The following is a 22702-nucleotide window of genomic DNA, read 5'->3' as shown; positions in this document are numbered from 1 at the left end:
TATTTCTTCTTTAATAAAGGCCCTGGTTATTGGTTTTACTTAATATTATCCAAGTGTGAACAATTACATGTAAATGATTATTTCAAAAGAAAACACAAATGGTAGGTAAACAAAGTCAACCAGGAGTAGAAATATATTTATAGGGTCCTTTCTTGGATCTAGATGTTCAAAAAGAGAAGACTGAATTAACATATATCTGTGTAAAGAGGTATGAAATAGACAACGCAGAGTGTGAAGTAGATAGCCGTCATGAATCCTGCTGTCTCCTTCAGTACTGCATATAGAGGATTTGTATTAGTACCAATTAATCAGCATTATTGTTATAATTGTATTAGCAGGTTACTAAGTTAGCAAATGTCCTAAGAAGGGCAATGTCTCCAAAGTTTAAAATAAAATATCCTGTACTTGGAAAAGCAAGTATAATTGTTTTAAAACCATGGATTTTGGACTCTGTGATCCAGATTTCTTCTTTGTCAAATAGAGTTATTAATACATAACAAAAAGTGTTGTAATAAGAATTAAATGAGAAATCTTTGTGTGAAAGCCTTACCAGAGAACCTAGCATAAGAACCTAGGACTGAATCTCAATAATTGAAAGAGAATCTTAGTAACTGAAAGGGACTCAAAAGTGATGAAGTCTACTCCAGGTATTATTAAGGGATGGAAAATGGAGATTTAGCAGTATAATTCAAAGCAGAGTATGGAGAAAATGAACACTGGCTCATACATTATACTTCACTGAGATGAAACTTCTCAGAAGTAGGTTCACAAGATTGGGGTGAATCCTGGGTTAGGGTTAAGATAAGACTTCTGACTAGGCATTACTGTAGTTAGCTTTTCTCTGACCTGTCTGGGAAGGTTTGTGGAGAAGAAAAGAATTTGGATGCTATTTTAATGCAAGGGGAGGGAGAGTATTACAGGTCTCCTTTGCAGCCGGGGGAAAGGTGAAGTCAAGGTTAGGGATCTGTGAATACAGTGTTAGGAATAGGAGTAGAAAAGTAGGTTGGTGTAGGCATCCTAGCAAAGGTGAGAGTAAGTCCACTAAAAGAAAAGCCAGATTCTCTGCCATGATATGCGTTTGGAATATGTGTTTGGGTTTGAGTACTGTTTTTTAATCATGAGCAAAAAGTCCGTGTGTGTGTGTGTGTGTGTGTGTGTGGTTATGTGTTTGTGTTTTAATAGTAGCTAATGGCTTATCATGAAAGAGTTAAGATTATTAGTTTTCTTGTTGTACCGCAGTGTTGATTTACTGAGATCCTAACAAAACTCATTTATTTTAATGGGTACAATGCCACTTACACAAAATATCTTTATCCCATTTATAGATCAAATTATAGTTGAAGCAAAAGCAAACATGTTTGGTGTCTTTTTTCTTGTTTTCTGATCAACAAATTTTTTTGTATCTTTAAATTTTAACGGAATCTGATATCACATTATAAGGGCAGAAATAAAACTTAATTTGTGTCAAATAGTCTAATGCTATCTTTATAGAAAAATAAGTTTGGACTGCTGCCTAACAAAGCTACCTTCTACTAGAATTCTACAATGAAACATAGGAGATGCCTCCAACTTGCCCTTGCTCCCTCTCACCACTAATCCAATGGTGAAAGGAAATGAGAATGTCTAATTTGTTTTGAAAACTGACAGCTTAAATCTCTAAAACTCCTATTTTCCACATTCAAATCTATTGCTGGATATTCTTCCCTCTTCCTTTAATCCCACTACTCTTTTTAGTTTTACTTATTATAGCCACTTCTCTGTATTGTAGTTATTTCTCAGATTTCAAAGGCTAACAAATGCTGTTACTCTTATTGTCCCCATGGCTCCAACAGGTTATTTCCAAGGTAATTTCCAGCTCAAAGAAACAGACACTAACACTGTAGCTTTCGGAGAAAAGGCAGAATAGGAATGGGTGTTATTAACCTCTGTAGAACACAGTATGTCTCAGTTCCTCCTGTGTTTCTCCTGTGAGACTCAACTGGTTTCTCAGAACCCTACCAGGTCTGACAACTCCCTGTGCTGACCAGATGTGTCTGTCTCTTGATGCTACAATTTAAACTATATTTTCCTTATAGGCTAGGGTCATCTGTCATGACAATGCACTTTCATGAATACAACTTAATTTTATTAAGCATGAGTGCTTTATACTTGGCTTTAACGGCATACTGCGTCTTTCAGGCAAAGGAAAATATAAAACTTCTCACAAGGGGAGATTAATCCTATTATTGGATGATTTGTTATTCCCATTACCTGTGTACCAATAAAGTTCATAACAACAGAAACTAGGGTAGTAGGATGCTGATTCAAAGATTTAAACAGTTAATGAAAGATAACTTTAATATAATTTCATTGATATTCTTTCCAACTCCAGAGACAAAATTTCTAAAATCACTTGGACATCTGGTAAAGTTAGCACCGACATTCATGGATATATGGGAATATGTCTTCTGCTGGGCTAAAAAAGGTCTTAATTAGGATGCCTGGATAAAGTTGTGCTCATTTAGGCACCTGCTTATTTGGTCTACTTATCCTTGCTTATCCAACTGAGCTGGCATTAGCAGGAGAATAAAGAGTGCTTCAAAAATACTGGGCATCTTGAACAATTTTAAATGTAATTTTTGTAAGCTATCTTGATCCATAAGTATCTGAATATCTTTTGTAGTTTTTTTGTTCTCTTTATCTTGGTGAGGACCATTCTGTGACGAAATTATGGCATACAGTAATCAAAGCAAAACTACAGCTCATTTTGTTAAATCATACCAGGCAATAAAAAAAATTACAATAAACTGTCTTTAGTACAGAAAACAGGCCTAAAAATTAAAAGAACCAACTTTGGGTTAAGAATCAGTAGACATAAATTCAAAAACAAAAAAATGTGAGACAAATATCACTAGTCAGTTTTATTTTGTGTTAACACGATAATAGCTGTTTTCGACATTTACTTAACCTTTGTCTCTGGTGTATTGTTTCCCGACTTACCTGCAGTTGGAGTGGGCCTAAGCCTGGTGTTGCTGCAGCAGCAGCTGCCATGGTAGTTGGGATCAGCTGTACAGGGTAAGGGTCACCTACGTAAGAGAATAATAGAGGCGTCAGCACCTTTTATCTACTCTCCACCTGCAAATTAAACTCATGCATTCACTCTTTCCAAAAGCCTTCTTTTGTGTGCCTTGCTGAGGCCTAATGAAAAGCTCTATTGTGCAGCTTTTTACTAACACTCTTTTCACAATTCTGGCTGAGAAAGGAATGTGAATAAAAGGCACAAGCAATTAAGGCGGAAACCTCATCCTTTTTTCATGATGTATTTAGGAAAATGGGAGGAAAAAGTGCGCATTGATCAGAGGGCTGCACTTTATAACACACACACACACACACACACACACACACACCTGATAATCTTGATATGAGCATACCAACTCCTCAGCAAATTTAAAATGTTATTATAAAAGGAACTTAACTAAACTTAATTCTATTTTAACAAACTAAACTCTAAAGATTTAGGCCAAGTAGCTTATCTTTTTAATGCTATGTTACAGTCGTGATTCAAATAACCTGTGGACAAATTCATCATAAAGAAAACATTTAATGCATTTTTAAAAGTTATATAAAATATTGGTATCTCTATTATTCCAGAGACAAATGTTTAAAAAAATATACTATAAAGAAAGCAGAAAATAGATGGTTTTTCCCCAAGTGATTTCTCTTTGTGGGAATATCTAAAAAACTAAAATTTTAGTAATTTAAAATTAAAGTTTTAATATAGATGATCTATAAAAATATAGAGAGACACACAAACATATATTCACATATAGAAGATTATAATGTACGTTTTTGATGTGAATAAAGAATTTTTTCCTCTTAGTAAAGAGGTACCTCAGACCTTTTGCACAGAGCCCAGTGATATGCTAACAGATATGGACACTGTTAGCTGTTTGAAATATAACCATAGCAAAAACATAAAATAACTATTGATATAAGAACAATTTTCTAATATACAAAGCTTTTTGTAGAACTATAATTTGTGAAAAGCTTGTTGCATGTCAAATGTATGGAAATATAACTGAAAATAATGGTTAATATATTCACTCAAAAATATTTATTGAGGGAGCCCCTGCGCTCGAGAGGCCTGTGGTGCCATTGCCACCTGGGGAAGCAGCGAGTTCCGACCAAAGCTCCCCGGCCACAAAGGACCCTGGGCCTCCGGGTCCTGGCGTCACACCCCCTCTGCTGTTTCTCAATAAGCAAAAAGTTGTCCCAGCACTACTGCTGAAAATATTACTCTTTTCCACATTGAATAGTCTTGGCACCCTTGTCAAAAATCAATTGACCAGAGGACCTTCAAGATGGCGGAGGAGTAAGACGTGGAGTTCACTTTCCTCCCCACAAATACATCAGAAATACATCTACATGTGGAACAACTCCTACAGAACACCTACTGAACGCTGGCAGAAGACCTCAGACCTCCCAAAAGGCAAGAAACTCCCCACATACCTGGGTAGGGCAAAAGAAAAAAGAAAAAACAGAGACAAAAGAATAGGGACGGGACCTGCACCAGTGGGAGGGAGCTGTGAAGGAGGAGAAGTTTCCACACACTAGGAGGCCCCTCAACTGGTGGAAACAAGGGGTGGGTGGGGGGGAAGCTTCGGAGCCACGGAGGAGAGCGCAGCCACAGGGGTGCGGAGGGCAAAGCGGAGAGATTCCCGCGCAGAGGCTCGGCGCCGAGCAGCACTCACCAGCCCGAGAGGCTTGTCTGCTCAGCCGCCGGGGCGGGCGGGGGCTGGGAGCTGAGGCTCGGGCTTCGGTCGGATCCCAGGGAGAGGACTGGGGTTGGCGGCGTGAACACAGCCTGAAGGGGGTTAGTGCGCAACGGCTGGCCGGGAAAGAGTCTGGGAAAAAGTCTGGACCTGCCTAAGAGGCAAGAGACCATTGTTTCAGGGTGCGCGAGGAGAGGGGATTCAGAGCACTGCCTAAACGAGCTCCAGAGACAGGAGTGAGCCACGGCTATCAGCGCGGACCCCAGAGACGGGCATGAAACGCTAAGGCTGCTGCTGCCGCCACCAAGAAGCCTGTGTGCAAGCACAGGTCACTATCCACACCTCCCCTTCTGGGAGCCTGTGTAGCTGACCACTGCCAGGGTCCCGTGATCCAGGGACAACTTCCCCAGGAGAACACACAGCATGCCTCAGGCTGGTGCAACATCACACCGGCCTCTGCTGCCTGCAAGCTCGCCCCGCATTCCATACCCCTCCCCGCCCTGGGTGCCAAATCCAAAGCTGAACCCCAGAAGCTGTGCCAACAAAGAAGAGAAAGGGAAATTTCTCCGTGCAGCCTCAGGAGCAGCGGATTAAATCTCCAGAATCAACTTGATGTACCCTGCATCTGTGGAATACCTGAATAGACAATGAATCAACCCAGAATTGAGGTGGTGGATTTTGGGAGCAACTGTAGGCTTGGGGTTTGCTGTATGTGACTGACTAGTTTCTGATATTTATGTTTATCTTAGTATAGTTATTAGTGCTTGTTATCACTGGTGGATTTGCTTATTGGTTTGGTTGCTCTCTTCATTTTTTTTAATTACTTTTTAAATTTTTTTATTTTAATAATACATTTTTATTTTTTATTTTAATAACTTTTATTTTATTTTATTTTTTTCTTTCTTTTTTTTTCTCCCTTTTCTTCTGAGCCGTGTGGCTGACAGGGCCTTGGTGCTCTGGCTGGGTGTCAGGCATGAGCCTCTGAGGTGGGAGAGCTGGATTCAGGACACTGGACCACCAGAGACCTCCCGTCCCCACGTAACATCAATTGGCGAGAGCTATCCCAGAGATCTCTGTCTCAACACTAAGACCCAGCTCCACTCAACAACCAGCAAGCTCCCGTGCTAGAGCCCATGCGAAACAACTAGCAAGACAGGAACACAACCCCACCCATTAGCAGAGAGGCTGCTTAAAATCATAATAAGCTCACAGACACCCCCAAACACACCACTGGACACGGTTCTGCCCACCAGAAAGACAAGATCCAGCCTCATCCACCAGAACACAGGCACCAGTCCCCTCCACCAGGAAGCCTGCACAACCCACTGAAACAACCTTAGCCACTGGGGGCAGACATCAGAAACAATGGGAACTATGAACCTGCAGCCTGCGAAAAGGAGACCCCAAACACAGTAAGTTAAGCAAAATGAGAAGACAGAGAAATATGCAGCAGATGAAGGAGCAAGGTAAAAACCCACCAGTTAACAGCTGATCTTTCAGCAGAAACTCTGCAGCCAGAAGGGAGTGGCAGCCCATATTTAAAGTGATGAAAGGGAAAAACCTACAACCAAGATTACTCTACCCAGCAAGGATCTCATTCAGATTTGACGGAGAAATTAAAATCTTTACAGACAAGCAAAAGCTAAGAGAATTCAGCACCACCAAACCAGCTTTACAACAAATGCTAAAGGAACTTCTCTAGGCAGGAGACACAAGAGAAGGAAAAGACCTACAATAACAAACCCAAAACAATTAAGAAAATGGTAATAGGAACATACGTATCAATAATTACCTTACATGTAAATGGATTAAATGCTCCAACCAAAGGACATAGACTGGCTGAATGGATATAAAAACAAGACCCGTATAAATGCTGCCTACAAGAAACCCACTTCAGACCTAGGGACACAACCAGACTGAAAGTGAGGGGATGGAAAAAGATATTCCATGCAAATGGAAGTCAAAAGAAAGCTGGAGTAGGAATTCTCATATCAGACAGAATAGACTTTAAAATAAAGACTATTACAAGAAACAAAGAAGGACACTACATAATGATCAAAGGACCAATCCAAGAAGAAGGTATAACAATTGTAAATATTTATGCACCCAACATAGGAGCACCTCAATCCATAAGGCAAATGCTAACAGCCATAAAAGGGGAAATAAACAGTAACACAATAATAGTAGGGGACTTTAACACCCCATGTTCACCAGTGGACAGATAATCCAAAATGAAAATAAATAAGGAAGAGCAAGCTTTAAATGACACACTAAACAAGATGGACTTAATTGATATTTATAGGCCATTCCATCCAAAAACAACAGAATACACTTTCTTCTCAAGTGCTCATGGAACATTCTCCAGGATAGATCATATCTTGGGTCACAAATCAAGCCCTGGTAAATTTAAGAAAATTGAAATTGTATCAAGTATCTTTTCCCACCACAATGCTATAAGACTAGATATCAATTACAGGAAAAAAAAACTGTAAAAAATACAAACACATGGAGGCTAAACAATACACTACTAAATAACCAAGAGATCACTGAAGAAATCAAAGAGGAAATCAAAAAATACCTAGAAACAAATGACAATGAAAACACGACGACCCAAAACCTATGGAATGCAGCAAAAGCAGTTCTAGAGGGAAGTTTATAGCAATACAATCCTACCTCAAGAAACAAGAAACATCTCAAATAAACAACCTAACCTTGTATATAAAGCAATTACAGAAAGAGAACAAAAGAACCCCAAAGTTAGCAGAAGGAAAGAAGTCATAAAGATCAGATCAGAAATAAATGAAAAAGAAATGAAGTAAATGATAGCAAAGATCAATAAAACTAAAAGTTGGTTCTTTGAGAAGATAAACAAAATGGATAAACCACTAGCCAGACTCATCAAGAAAAAAAGGGATAAGACTCAAATCAACAGAATTAGAAATGACAAAGGAGAAGTAACAACTGACACTGCAGAAATACAAAGGATCGTGAGAAATTACTACAAGCAACTATACGCCAATAAAATGGACAACCTGGAAGAAATGAACAAATTCTTAGAAAAGCACAACCTTCCGAGACTGAACCAGGAAGAAATAGAATATATAAACAGACCAATCACAAGCAATGAAATTGAAACTGTGATTAAAAATCTTCCAACAAACATAAGCCCAGGACCAGATAGATGGCTTCACAGGTGAATTCTATCAAACATTTAGAGAAGAGCTAACACCTATCCTTCTCAAACTCTTCCAAAATATAGCAGAGGGAGGAACACTCCCAAACTCATTCTATGAGGCCACCATCACCCTGATACCAAAACCAAAGATGTCACAAAAAAAGAAAACTGCAGGCCAATATCACTGATGAACATAGATGCCAAAATCCTCAACAAAATACTAGCAAACAGAATCCAACAGCACATTAAAGGGATCATACACCATGATCAAGTGGGGTTTATCCCAGGAGTGCAAGGATTCTTCAATATATGCAAATCAATCAATGTGATAAACCATATTAACAAATTGAAGGAGAAAAACCATATGATCATCTCAATAGATGCAGAAAAAGCTTTTGACAAAATTCAACACACATTTCTGATAAAAACCCTCCAGAAAGTAGGCATAGAGGGAACTTACACCAACATAATAAAGCTCATATATGACAAACCCACAGCCAACATCATTCTCAATGGTGAAAAACTGAAACCATGTCCACTAAGATCAGGAACAAGACAAGGTTGCCCACTCTCACCACTATTATTCAACATAGTTTTGGAAGTTTTAGCCACAGCAATCAGAGAAGAAAAAGAAATAAAAGGAATCCAAATCAGAAAAGTAGAAGTAAAACTGTCACTGTTTGCAGATGACATGATAATATACATAGAGAATCCTAAAGATGCTACCAGAAAACTACTAGAGCTAATCAATGAATCTGGTAAAGTAGCAGCATACAAAACTAATGCACAGAAATCTCTTGCATTCCTATACAGTAATGATGAAAAATCAGAAAGAGAAATTAAGGAAACACTCCCATTTACCACTGCAACAAAAAGAATAAAATACCTAGGAATAAACTTACCCAAAGACACAAAAGACCTCTATGCAGAAAACTATAAGACACTGATGAAAGAAATTAAATATGATACAAACAGATGGAGAGATATACCATGCCCTTGGATAGGAAGAATCAATATTGTGAAAATGACTCTACTACCCAAAGCAATCTACAATTCAATGCAATCCCTATCAAACTACCAATGGCATTTTTCACAGAACTAGAACAAAAAGTTTCACAATTTGTATGGAAACACAAAAGACCCTGAATAGCCAAAGCAATCTTGGGAAAGAAAAACGGAGCTGGAGGAATCAGGCTCCCGGACTTCAGACTATACTACAAAGCAACAGTAATCAAGACAGTATGGTACTGGCACAGAAACAGAAAAACAGATGAATGGAACAGATAGAATGCCCAGAGATAAACCCACGCACATATGGTTACCTTATCTTTGATAAAGGAGGCAAGAATATACAATGGAGAAAAGACAGCCTCTTCAGTAAGTGGTGCTGGGAAAACTGGACAGCTACATGTAAAAGAATGAAATTAGAACACTCCCTAACACCATACACAAAAATAAACTCAAAATGGATTAAAGACCTAAATGTATTGCCTGACACTATAAAACCCTTAGAGGAAAACATAGGCAGAACACTCTATGACATAAATCACAGCAAGATCCTTTTTGACCTGCCAACTAGAGAAAGGGAAATAAAAACAAAAATAAACAAATGGGACCTAATGAAACTTAAAAGCTTTTGCACAGCAAAGGAAACCATAAACAAGACAAAAAGACAACCCTCAGAATGGGAGAAAAGATTGGCAAACGAAGCAACTGACAAAGGATAAATCTCCAAAATATACAAGCTGCTCACGCAGTTCAATACCAAAAAAACAAACAACCCAATCAAAAAATGGGCTAAGACCTAAACAGACATTTCTCCAAAGAAGATATACATATTGCCAACAAACACATGAAAGGATGCTCAACATCACTAATCATTAGAGAAATGCAAATCACAACCACAATGAGGTATCACCTCACACCAGTCAGAATGGCCATCATCAAAAAATCTACAAACTGTAAATGCTGGAGAGGGTGTGGAGAACAGGGAACCCTCTTGCACTGTTGGTGGCAATGTAAATTTGTACAGCCAATATGGTGAACAGTATGGAGGTGCCTTAAAAAACTAAAAATAGAACTACCACACAAACCAGTAATCCCACTACTGGGCATATACCCTGAGAAAACCAAAATTCAAAAAGGGTCACGTACCACAGTGTTCACTGCAGCTCTATTTACAATAGCCAGGACATAGAATCAACCTAAGTGTCCATTGACAGATGAATGGATAAAGAAGATGTGGCACATATATAAATGGAACATTACTCAGCCATAAAAAGAAATGAAATTGAGTTATTATTTTTTTAATTAATTACTTTATTTATTTATTTATTTATGGCTGTGTTGGGTCTTCGTTTCTGTGCGAGGGCCTTCTCTAGTTACGGCAAGCGGGGGCCACTCTTCATTGCGGTGCGTGGGCCTCTCATTATCGCGGCCTCTCTTGTTGCGGAGCACAGGCTCCAGACGCGCAGGCTCAGTAGTTGTGGCTCACGGGCCTAGTTGCTCCGCGGCATATGGGATCCCCCCAGACCAGGGCTCGAACCCGTGTCCCCTGCATTAGCAGGCAGATTCTCAACCACTGCGCCACCAGGGAAGCCCCGAAATTGAGTTATTTGCAGTGAGGTGGATGGACCTAGAGTCTGTCATACGGAGTGAAGTCAGTCAGAAAGAGAAAAACAAATACCGTATCCTAACACATATATATGGAATCTAAAAGAAAAAAGTGGTTCTGAAGAACCTAGGGGCAGGACAGGAATAAAGACGCAGATGTAGAGAAGGGACTTGAGGACACGGGGAGGGGGAAGGGTAAGCTGGGACGAAGTGAGAGAGTGGCATGGACATATATACACTACCAAATGTAAAACAGATAGCTAGCGGGAAGCAGCCGCCTAGCACAGGGAGATCATCTGGGTGCTTTGTGACCACCTAGAGGGGTGGGATAGGGAGGGTGGGAGGGAAACGCAAGAGGGAGGGGATATGGGGATATTATGTATACATATAGCTGATTCACTTTGTTATACAACAGAAACTAACACAACATTGTAAAGCAATTGTACTCCAAAAAAGATGTTAAAAAAAAAAATCAATTGACCAGAAAAAAATATATATTTATTGAGTACCTGCTTTGTGTTAAACACTACTGTTGTCACTAAAAATAGAGCTTTTTTTTTAAAATAAATTTATTTATTTATTCACTTATTTTTGGCTGCGCTGGGTCTTTGTTGCTGCGCGCGGGCTTTCTCTAGTTGTGGTGAGCGGGGGCTACTCTCCGTTGCGGGGCCCGGGCTTCTCATTGCGGTGGCTTCTCTTGTTGCAGAGCATGGGCTCTAGGAGCACGGGCTTCAGTAGTTGTGGCTCGCGGACTCTAGAGCACAGGCTCGGTAGTCATGGCGCACGAGCTTAGTTGCTCCGCGGCATATGGGATCTTCCCGGACCAGGGCTCAAACCCGTGTCCCCTGTATTGGCAGGTGGATTCTTAATCACTTGCCACCAGGGAAGCCCCCAGAAATAGAGCTTTAAAGAAGACTCATGTCAAGAGGTGTATTTACTGGACATTTAATGAAGCTTAAGCTTTTGGGTTCTGGAAAGGGCCCCTAGCAGTGTGTTCACAGGGTCATATGTTTTTATATTTGTCAGCTCACTTAATTTTTTACTTTGTTGTGATTCTTTTCATAAATATTCTCTTTTGTACTTAATGTATATGAAGATCATATATATATATATATATATATATATATATATAATTTTCATATTTTTATTCTTAAATAGAGTCCCCAAAATTATATGTTTCAGGCTTCAGAATACCTGAATCTACTTCTGCTGATCTGGCTTTACAGCTTAAAGGGAAAATAAGACAAAGATAATTCAATGATTAGTATAAAATACAATGACTGTTAAGATAGAGAAGGGGGCTTCCCTGGTGGCGCAGTGGTTGAGAATCTGCCTGCCAATGCAGGGGACACGGGTTCGAGCCCTGGTCTGGGAAGATCCCACATGCCACGGAGCAAGTAGGCCCGTGAGCCACAACTACTGAGCCTGCGCATCTGGAGCCTGTGCTCCGCAGCAAGAGAGGCCGCGACAGTGAGAGGCCTGCGCACCGCAATGAAGAGTGGCCCCCACTTGCCGCAACTAGAGAAAGCCCTCGCACAGAAACGAAGACCCAACACAGCCATAAATAAATAAATTAATTAATTAAAAAAAAAAAAGATAGAGAAGTATACAGTGCTATGGACTATATTGTCGGTACCCCAAACCTAGTCTAAAAGGTCAAAGACAGCCTCTAGGATGAAGTCATGTTTAAGCTGAATCTTGAATTAAATGAAAGCTAGCCGGACAAAGAAGGGAAGCATTCCAGGAAGGAAAATAATTTTCATTAAGACTCAGAGTCAAATGGGAGTGTTATATCATAGCTCAGTCCCTGAATTGCTCAAGTGCAGAGTGCAGGTAGGGAAGTAGAGACAAATGGGGCTGGAGAGGGAATCAGGCCAGATTGTGTATGGCTTTATGTACAATGTAAAGAATCTAAACTTTATCCTACAGGATAAAGGAAACCATGAACATAGAAAATATATGGACTGAGTAAAACCACTTGGGCTAGAGGTCGGAAGCTGTAATCAATAATAAAAAGATGCAGAACTTTGTATAATAACGTAATGATGGTCCAGACTAGAGTGGTGATGTTGGAATAAAGAATGATGGAGAAAGTCAAGTGGTATTTAAGAGGCAAAACTGACAAGGCTTAACGATGGTTTACGTAAGAGAAGACTCGAGGATGATTCCCAGGTTTTTCACTGGAACAGCTGATTGCAGAGTGGAACTCTTTGTTGGATTTGCAAACATGGATGAGAAGCAAGACTGTCAGGTTGGGCGTAGCGAGGGGGAGATGAAGGGCAAGGAATAGAGTTCTGTTTTGGACATTTTAAGTCTGAAATTACTATCAGTATCCAAGTAGAGGTGTTCACTGAGGCACTTGATAAACATGTTAGGATTTTAGGGGAGAAATCCACATAGGAGACATAAATTTGAGGGTGGTCAGCATATATCTGGAATTTTAGCTGTAACCATGTAGGAGTTAACTATAGATAAAAAAGAGGTCCAAGGATTGGATTATAGGATATATTAACTCTTATAGTTAGGGAGATAGGTAACTAGCAGAAAAACTGAGGAGAAATGTATATAAATCTGGTGTTCCAGAGGCCAAGAAAGATTTTCAGAAAGAATGATCAATGTTTTCAAATGCTGGATTTAGTGATATAGAACTCACTGGTGACTTCCACAAGGGCGATTTCAGCAGAAGGAGGGGTGAGAGAGCCTAGCTGGAGGGAGTGAGATCAACAGAGAATGAATGAAAGAAAGGAACTGGGTGCAGTAAGTGTAGATCCTTGCTTTTCAAAGTGAAGTTCTCAGGAGCAGCACTGACATCACCCAGGAGTTTGTTAGAAAGGCAAAATTTCAGACTCCACCCCAAATCTAATGCGGCAGGCACACGTCAGAGTCAGTGGAACCCACGCTGACTCCCACTTCCTGGTATTTATGTCCTTACGCAATTCCCTCCCCTTGTGGACTGGACCTAGTAACTACCTTCTAATGAACAGAATAAGGCAAAAGTGATGTGATGTTACGTTTGAGATAGGTTATAAAAAGACTCTGGCTCTGTCTTGCTTGCTCCCCTGCCCCCCTTCCCCAGCAAGCAGTTATACTGTGAGCTGCCCTATGGAGAGGTTCACATTGCAAAGGACGGATGTCTTCCAGCCAACAGCAAGCACAAGTAGGAGGCCTGCCAACAACCAAAGGAGGGAGCTTGGAAGTGAATTTCTCCCCAAGTCAAGCCTAGAGATGACTACGGTTCAGGCCAACACCTTGATTGCAGGGACGTGAAAGACTCTGAGCCTGAGCGCGGCTGTGTCCAAACAAATGTTTGTTATTTTAAGCCACTAAGCTCTGGGAGACTTTGTCAAAGCAGCAAGCATATACCTTCTGAATTAGAATTTAAATTTTAACAAGATTCCCAGACTATTTGTATGCATTTGAAAAGTGCTAAAACAGACAATTTCAGTGAGGCATTTTGCAGTATCTATTGGAGGATGTGTGATAAAGAAAACTTTACTTAAAAGGTATACATTTGTAAAAATTATAGCATGCTTATATGCTAATGAGGAAGATCGAGTAAATAGGAAAAAATCGATGTCACCTGACAAGGCTTTACTTATCATTTGGAATTTTTAATATTTAATCCAGAAAACACTATATCTGATTTTATAAAGGGAAGTTTAGATGTTTAAAAGCTGAATTTGTATTTATGCAAACTAGCTGAAATAACAAATGTTATGACTATTAGAATCGACAATTTAAATACTTAAAATTATGTAATTCATTTATATTCCATATTTAATGACTATAATATTAAAATAAACTAAGCAAAAGTTTAGAGGCTACAGTGCTCTTCACAGTGACAATTCATTTTATATAATTTACTTTCCCTATTGAAAATCAATTAATAAGCACTTATATCATCTACCATGTAACTAGAATTCTGCTGGGTGTTATGCGAGATAAAAACAAAAAAACAAAACAAAACCTGGTCTCTATCTGTTTACTACAAGTCTCTCTCTTCTAATTATTTGAACTTATTTGAGTAGTACTGACCATCAGTGCTACAGGAGTTAAGGTAGAACTAATTCCAGGCTTCAATATTTAAAGAATAAAGGTGAAAATAAGAGTGAGCTTGGCCTTGAAGATTTGCAGGTGAGGGGCAGATGTTTTAGACAGGGTGAAATGTATCATAGCGTGAGCATGACATGCTGAAGGAATGGAGAGAAAACCAGCTTAACTCACAGGTTACAGAATAAAGGCAAAAGAGACAGAAAGCAGGGAGCTGAGAAACTTTTCATAATCCAGACTTGAAGATGTTTGGATGCCAAAAGGCAACGGATATGAAATGAAGTTTTAACAAGTTTAATTAAAGAGGTTAAGTAACAGGTCTTAAAGATGACTCCGAACTCTAACCTAGGGATACAGATTTACTCATAAATTTGGATTGATGGCAAACACCCACATAGGTGTTTAGGGCACTTTCCAACTACCAGCATCTAACTCTTAATAACAAATTGAGTATTATACACATATTTAGAGCTCATTAGTTAAAATCCAGACTGTCCCATAACGCTTAAAAATTGCATATGCATATTAGAATCTTATTATTTTTCATTTCCTACATTCATGAATATATAGTAATGAAATGCATATAGTTATCTTTCCTTTGGATATACATATATATGTGCATAACTACAATGTTATTCATATGCCATACTGTACATGTGTATAAACATATATGTGTACGTACATACATATACACACACAAGCTAAATAATTTATATATGTGTTATGAGCTGAACTGTGTCCCCCCAAATTTTACATGTTGAAGTCCTAACCTCTAGTGTCTAAGAATGTAACTGTATTTGGAGATATGTCCTTTAAGAGGTAATTAGGGTAAAATAAAGTCATATGAGTAGGCTCTACTCCAATATGATTGGTGACCTTATATAAAGAGGAGATTAGGACACAAACAACACAGATGGAGGGATAACCAAGTGAGGATAGAGGGAGAAGAAAACCATCTACAAATCAAGAAAAGAGGCCTCAGAATGAAATCCACACTATTGATACCTTGATCTTGCATTTCTAGCTTCCAGAACTGTGAGAAAATAAATTTCTGTTGTTTAAACCACCCAATTTGTGGTATTTTGTTATGGCAGCCCTAGCAAACTAATACAATATGTTTGCCATATACAGCCTCATATCAACGTAGTTGATGTTTAAGTGAATTGGAGAAAACGAAAGACTGGCAGCAAGAATTAAAAAGAGTACTATCACTATTACATATCTGTAATCATATACAGTTTCCAAGATAAACATATGATCAAAAATAGGATATCAACTAATTTCAAAAGGTTTGTGTCTAAGCCACAATATTAATGCAACCATCTCCATCCAACATACAAACATACATAACTTGAAGCATATCTACCTTATTATCAATTTTTCAGATCTAAAATATCCAGAACTAGTTTGATTGAAATTTGCCCCAGTTACTAAGTAAATACAAATACCATAAATGTGAAAAGGGCCAATATAACAATTTAGCTCAATTAAGGAAATTCAAAATATATTACATGCATGTGTCAGTGTTCTGAAGTGGACACAGAATCTATAAGACTTCAAAACAAGGTCAAGGGTAGTTCTTAATGGGGAAAGAGAAATTCAGAAACTACTGGGGAAAAAAGATTTTTATTGAAGTAAATACTGTCATCTATTTATGCCATCTCTCAATAAACTGCACTAAAATATTACAACAGGTTTATTTTGTTAATACCTCATGAGATACTTAGTAAAAATAAGATAATGGAAAATTCTGGCGTTTAAAGTTCAACCATGTGTGTTATTCAAATTGACTTTCAACTAGTTAAAGTAATTTCTTCTACTCTTTCCTAGGTTTTAACCATTTGAACAGTTTTTCCTTAAGCCTTTCCAAAATTAGTTTGCTTCTTCTTTCAAGCCAAGTATGGAAAATTCTAGCTCAAAACTAAAATTTTTCAAAAAGTTGAAAAATACACTGAGGCATGTTAAGCAACTGTTTTCAGAATACAATTCAGCTTATAGTATCTACTGATACAAATGATATATCTAATAGTAAATAACCCAATAACCCCTCAGAAAGCATGTTACTTACATTAGTATTAAAGTAATGAATATTAGATAATAATTATTTACAGTGACACTATTGAAGAGTCTCATTTTGGGGGCTTATATACAGAGTAAGAAAAACAACAAGGTTATGTAGGCTGAGGAAGATTGTCAAAAGCAAGTATGTTCTTATCCAGGGTCAACTTCACAAACCCTTTCACCCACTGAACTACTTTAAAGGTTCTGGAAAGTTTTGTGGCATTATAAAAATTAAAACCTACACACACACACACACACACACGCAATCCCTGCCCTAGAAGAGTTCCTAATAAAGTGAGGGAGATAAACATGTAAACCAATCCAGTGATACAATGAGCAAAGTAGAACAGTGGAGAAGGCATCATTCTGGAAACCTCCAGAAAAGAAGAAGTTAACCTGGAAAGAGCATCGAGGAAGATTATTTGTTAAAGTATCTCTTAAAAAATGGCACTTCACTACCAAATTATCTTTCAGGACCCTTTTACCACCTACTTTCCATGTCTTCCAAAGTCACACAGTAAGCCTGCATCACGTCATGCAATAGGATTGCTCTTATTAATCATCTTCTCAGATTGGAACTGAAAACACCCTGCTCTACCACTCTAACTTCCTGGTGGAGGGAGTTCTGTAGGAGTTCATGGAGGAGTGTAAGACAAAGTGGAGTTAAAGAGGACACTATAGTTGGAACTTTCGAAGGAAGGAAGGAAGCAAGCAAGGAAGGAAGAAGGAAGGAAGGAAGGAAGGAAGGAAGTTGTTTCGAAGGAAGTTGCTTTCTTTCATTTCATAGGCCAACAGATGAATTGGTGGGTTCCTTCTGCTTGGAAGGAGCCCCTTACCATTCATGGGACAGTGCTAGCAATGACCATTATCTGTTATTGGCCCCTACATCCAGGGATATTTTAATAGTCTCAGTGTATCTGATGCAGAAGGGGAATGTTAAGTTATGCAGCTAAAGAAGCAGGTAGGACACACATCTTGCAGAGCCTTGTGTTTTACTTTGAAGGCAATCTTAAGTTGCTGAAAGGTTTTAAGCAGGAATGTGACATAGTCTGATTTGTGTTTTAGATCAATTTTGTGGCAAGGGATAGAATCAACTGGAAGAGGGAGAGACTGGAGACAAACAGACATGTTAAAAACTACTGCAGTAAGTCAAGAGGGAAATGATAATGGCCTAAACTAATCATAAGGGAAAGAGAAGAAGGAACATATATGGGAGACAGACTTGATGGCCAATTTGATGGGAGAATAGAGATACGGGGGGGGGGGGAGACCACAGTTGGGCTTATATTTTATTTTCGGATGTGGTTCAGGAAAAAAAATCCTTTTTTTACCCAAAGAGTTTCAACATCAATTGTTCCAACATCGATTCTGAATTATTCATTATGCTCCCACTGCTGTGAAATGGGGGCAACTAATATCTGTTGACTTTTAGCACTTAAAATATTTTACATATGTATACACATAAATATACACATGTAAATCTACACAGATATGAATGAATATATTTACTGGTCTGTGTATAAAAGCTCATTTAATCTTCATAACAATTCAATAGGGTAGATTGTTATTCTCATTCTACAAATTAAAAATGTTCAGGATCTCAGAGAGTAAGTACTATAGTTCTTACCATCGTCGCAAGGAAAGTATTAAGTTTTAGAAAACATCACAGACTATTTTAGAGCATAATATAAATACATATTTAAAATTTCAAAATAGATATATTCATTTTATGTTCATTCAATTAACATGTGTCAAACATTACGTGTAGGACACAAAGAAATAAAGGTACAGTCCTTGCCTTCGTGACACTTTCAGTTACAAAAATAAGACATAGATATGTAAAGTGAAATGAATCAAAGCCACATGATTAAAATCATATGAATAAGAAAGGCAGTAATTACCAAAGAAAGGAGGAATTTATTTGAGCTGAAATCAATGGAGAAAGAATCAGAGAAGGGGCTGGTCCTGAGTTAGGCTTTGAATAAAAAATAACTAGAAAAGATGAGAGAAGTCTAAAATTGCAATGCTTAGTGCACAGTAGATGTTCAATAAATATTTGCTGATAGATGTTCAATAAATAATTTGATGAATAAATAAATGGTTGAGCCCAAAAGTAAGGATCAGAGAAATGAATGAACAAAATGTATTTATGAACTATCCTGCAGTTGGACCCATGTCATATAGTATCAAGAAATATTCAGAAGGTTAGTTAGAGTCTATTAAGTACCTCAACTGCCAAGGTAAGAATCTGTTCATACCGTGTCCCTAAACATATGCACAAGTACCTCCTATCCTAAAAAAACAACCATCTAGACTCCAAAAATCCCTCTAAAACACTTTCCTTAGTGTTTAAAAAGGAGTCATTTATTTACTTTCTTCCGTCTTCTCATCTAAATTGCTGGAAACCAGTCTTCAGTGATAATCTTAAATCCTTCTCCTACACTTTACTTCTCAATCCATAAACTTCCCTGGAAATAATGACCTCTGATTTGCCACATTTGAACGAACACTGCTGTGTAACAGCTGATACTGTTAGTGACTCCCTCCTTCTCTAACTACATCTACACTCTCTGACTTTTCTTATAACGTGCTTTCCTGGTTCTCCTCATACCCTGTTCATGCTGACTCTATTACTTCTGCAATAGGCTGTTCTACCTTCCTTCACTCATTCCTTAGGTATTGGTATTCCTTGGAGTCTAATCCTTGGTGCTTGACTTTTCTCATTTGATTTCCTTTATCTGAATGATCTTATCCAAACTCTTGGTCTAAGTACCATATATAAACTATTCGAAATCAGGGACTCCAGCCTAGACCTCTCACACTGCTTTTGGACAGCCACCCCACCCCTACCCCCACCGGCCATCTCTCCCATAGGAAGTACGGTTTTCACATTTAATTTAATTCATCATCCTTCTTGCAAGACCCACTTCTACTCTTGGTATTTTGATTAATTTGGGTGACACCCAGTTACCTATGCTATAAATATGAAGTATCCTTGACTTCTCCCTCCCTTTCATTCTCCATGGCCAATCAATGACAAACTTCGTTTAACTCCCAGGTTTTCATTTCTTACTATTGGAAAACCTACCAATCAGTCTCCCAGGCTCCAGTCCTCTGCTAAAGAAATGAATTCTCTGCTTAGCTTTCAGTGGCACTCATTACAGGTACACAATAAATATTCATTGGTTGTATTTAAATTGTAATAAATATTTACTGATTACATACTGTGTGTTAAGGACTGAAAAGTTCAAAAGTGAATAAGAAAAGTATGTCTTGACATGGATGAATCGATCAATGGATGGATGGATGGATAAATGCCACTATGATCTCAACCCCGAGTTTTAGCCCTTCAATGGCTTTTCAGTTCCTCCAGCATAGAGGGTCTATAAATATTTCCTTGAATTGGTCTCCTCTTATGTCCTCCAACTACTCACTTATCATTTCTTGCCTTAAAGTCTACTTTGAACTGCTTAAAGGTCCATGTATACCCTAATTCCATCTCTTGTTTTCCAGCCTCCATCAGGGCTGTTTTTTTCTGCCAGGAATGTTGTTTGTGTATCCTTTTACCGCAACAACTTCTTCAATTGCTTAGTTGCCCTTCATCCTTTAGGATCTGACTTTAGGGATCATCCTTCAGGGATCCTTAGGATCATCCTTCCCCACTTCAAGAAGCCTTCCCTGACACCTTCCGTCAATCTCAGATTTGAGTTCATTCCCTTTCCACTCACTTTTGTTAAAATTCTATGCATATCTCTATTACATAACATCTGTTTATATCCCATTCTCCCCAACTAGACTGTGAGCATCCTAAAGGCAGAATTATGTCTTACTCCACCTTTAAAGTCCCAGTTTCTAGCGTAGTGCCTTGCCCACTTAAGGCTGTTAAATGTTTAATGACTGAATATATGAAGCAATATTCTATTTAAGAAATTAACAAATTTCAAACACAGGAGACCACTCTTCCCATATCAAAAGCTTAAGGCTTAATAGAAGAAACAGATTGTAAGGAAATAATTTTACAAATAAGGAACAAATTAGTTTTTTTGTACAAGGTTTAATGCAAATAATAATGGTGTTTTAGATCAGCTGCCAATGATACCAAGGAAGGATAGAAAATGGAGGGCGAAAGAGAGGCCTAGAGTTTAAGAAATAAGGACCTGAAGGAGGTGGTTAAAGAATCTTTTGTCACATTTTTTCACACATCAAACCATTCTTTACTAATATTCCATAATCTATCTCTTCTGTAAATTTTGATTTTAAAAGCAATTCATATCCCCTTGGGTATTAAAAGTAAATAATATGAATTTCCTAAGTCTTAAAATGATTTCTGTTCACTAACAAGAACCCGCTATTATGATGTCATTAAAGCACCTGAGCACGGTCAAAGTGTCTACTAAAAGAGATGTCTTATATACAAACAAAAGATAAAAACAAAATCCTTCATCATAGTGACTGTTTCCAATCACTTTAGACTTTCTCAAATCCAAGCAAGTTGAACTTTGCTTTCAAACAGCAATAAGCTCAGCTATACTTCCTCTCTCATTTTAAGAGGTTAAATTTATAACAAGTCTCCTAAACCATCTTGTGGAACACCAGACGTTCAGAACAATTGATATGGTATACTTAATAAAGGTGAAGGGGTTTCTAAATGCAGAAAATCTGTAAAGCCTTCCTAGATTTGCTAGAATAGTATAATATGACGTTAATATTTGAAATTTTTTTAATGAGAAATGCTAACATTGTGTAGTAACTCCCATAAAATAAGTAATGAATATAAATATTTCATATGAATTTTATTTGAGAAAGTAGAATTAATAAATTATCTCTTGTTTGACTATACAGCTATTTTAAAAGAAGATATTTTTAGGAGATTTTTAGTTCTTAACTGCTTTGTCATAGGCTAAATTTTTCAGTAAGAGATTTTTAAAAAATAAAAACCTTTTTTTGTCTTCTTAATGTAGCACTGCAAATGAAAACTTTACCCTACTGGACTCCCCTGGTGGTGCAGTAGTTAAGAATCTGCGTGCCAATGCAGAGGACGCAGGTTCAATCCCTAGTCTGGGTAGATCCCACATGCCACGGAGCAACTAAGCCCGTGCGCCACAACTACTGAGCCTGCACTCTAGAGCCCGCAAGCCACAACTACTGAGTCTGCATGTCACAACCACTGAGTCTGCATGCCACACTACTGAAGCCCACACACCTAGAGCCCATGCTCCGCAACAAGGGAAGCCACCACAATGAGAAGCACGCACACCACAACAAAGAGTAGCCCCCGCTCACGGCAGCTAGAGAAAGCCCACACGCAGCAACGGGCAACGCAGACCCAACACAGCCAAAAATAAATAAATAAATAAATTTAAAAAACAAACAAACAAAAAAAACTTTACCTTACTTAATTTAATAGTTACTTAGTTGGCTAGTTTAGTAAGAAATTAATTTATAAACTCTTTAAGAAACATCTTTCCGGGCTTTCCTGGTGGCGCAGTGGTTGAGAATCTGCCTGCCAATGCAGGAGACACGGGTTCGCGCCCTGGTCTGGGAAGATCCCACATGCCGCGGAGCGAGTGGGCCCGTGAGCCACAATTACTGAGCCTGCGCGTCTGGAGCCTGTGCTCCGCAACAACAGAGGCCGCGATAGTGAGAGGCCCGCGCACCGCGATGAAGAATGGCCCCCACTTGCCGCAACTGGAGAAAGCCCTCACACAGAAACGAAGACCCAACACAGCCATAAATAAATAAATAATAAATAAAATATTAAAAAAAAAAATGCAGGAGCTTTCCTTTAAGGAAAAAAAAAAAAAAAAAAAGAAACATCTTTCCAAGTGGGAAGACGCTTCTGCATATAAAAAATACAGCATTCTTTCTTCACCTCTTTGCCCATAAATCTAAGGAATTCTAGTACAAATGAAAATTCCTGGATTAATTATCTAAGAAATCTGAGTATCCCTGAAAAGGTGACAATAAATCAAACAAGTCTCCTTTTCCTTCTGTATTCCAGCACTACGACCAAGGCGTCATTTAACTATTACATAATAACTCATTTTAAGCT

General features: G+C 38.4%; 1 protein-coding gene across 10 annotated transcripts in view; it reads right to left on the bottom strand.

Annotated features, from left to right (window-relative positions):
* Positions 1–22702, bottom strand: part of SOX5 (SRY-box transcription factor 5) — a 992512-nt gene that overhangs the window by 95658 nt on the left and 874152 nt on the right. For all 10 annotated transcript variants that reach the window (XM_061206370.1, XM_061206379.1, XM_061206380.1 and 7 more), the window contains one exon: positions 2980–3065. In XM_061206370.1, the coding sequence (XP_061062353.1) occupies positions 2980–3065 (86 nt within the window). The remainder of the gene's footprint in view (positions 1–2979; positions 3066–22702) is intronic.

Source organism: Eubalaena glacialis, chromosome 11 (genome assembly GCF_028564815.1).
Source record: "Eubalaena glacialis isolate mEubGla1 chromosome 11, mEubGla1.1.hap2.+ XY, whole genome shotgun sequence".
NCBI lineage: Eukaryota > Metazoa > Chordata > Mammalia > Artiodactyla > Balaenidae > Eubalaena > Eubalaena glacialis.
This window is presented reverse-complemented; position numbering and strand designations above follow the sequence as displayed.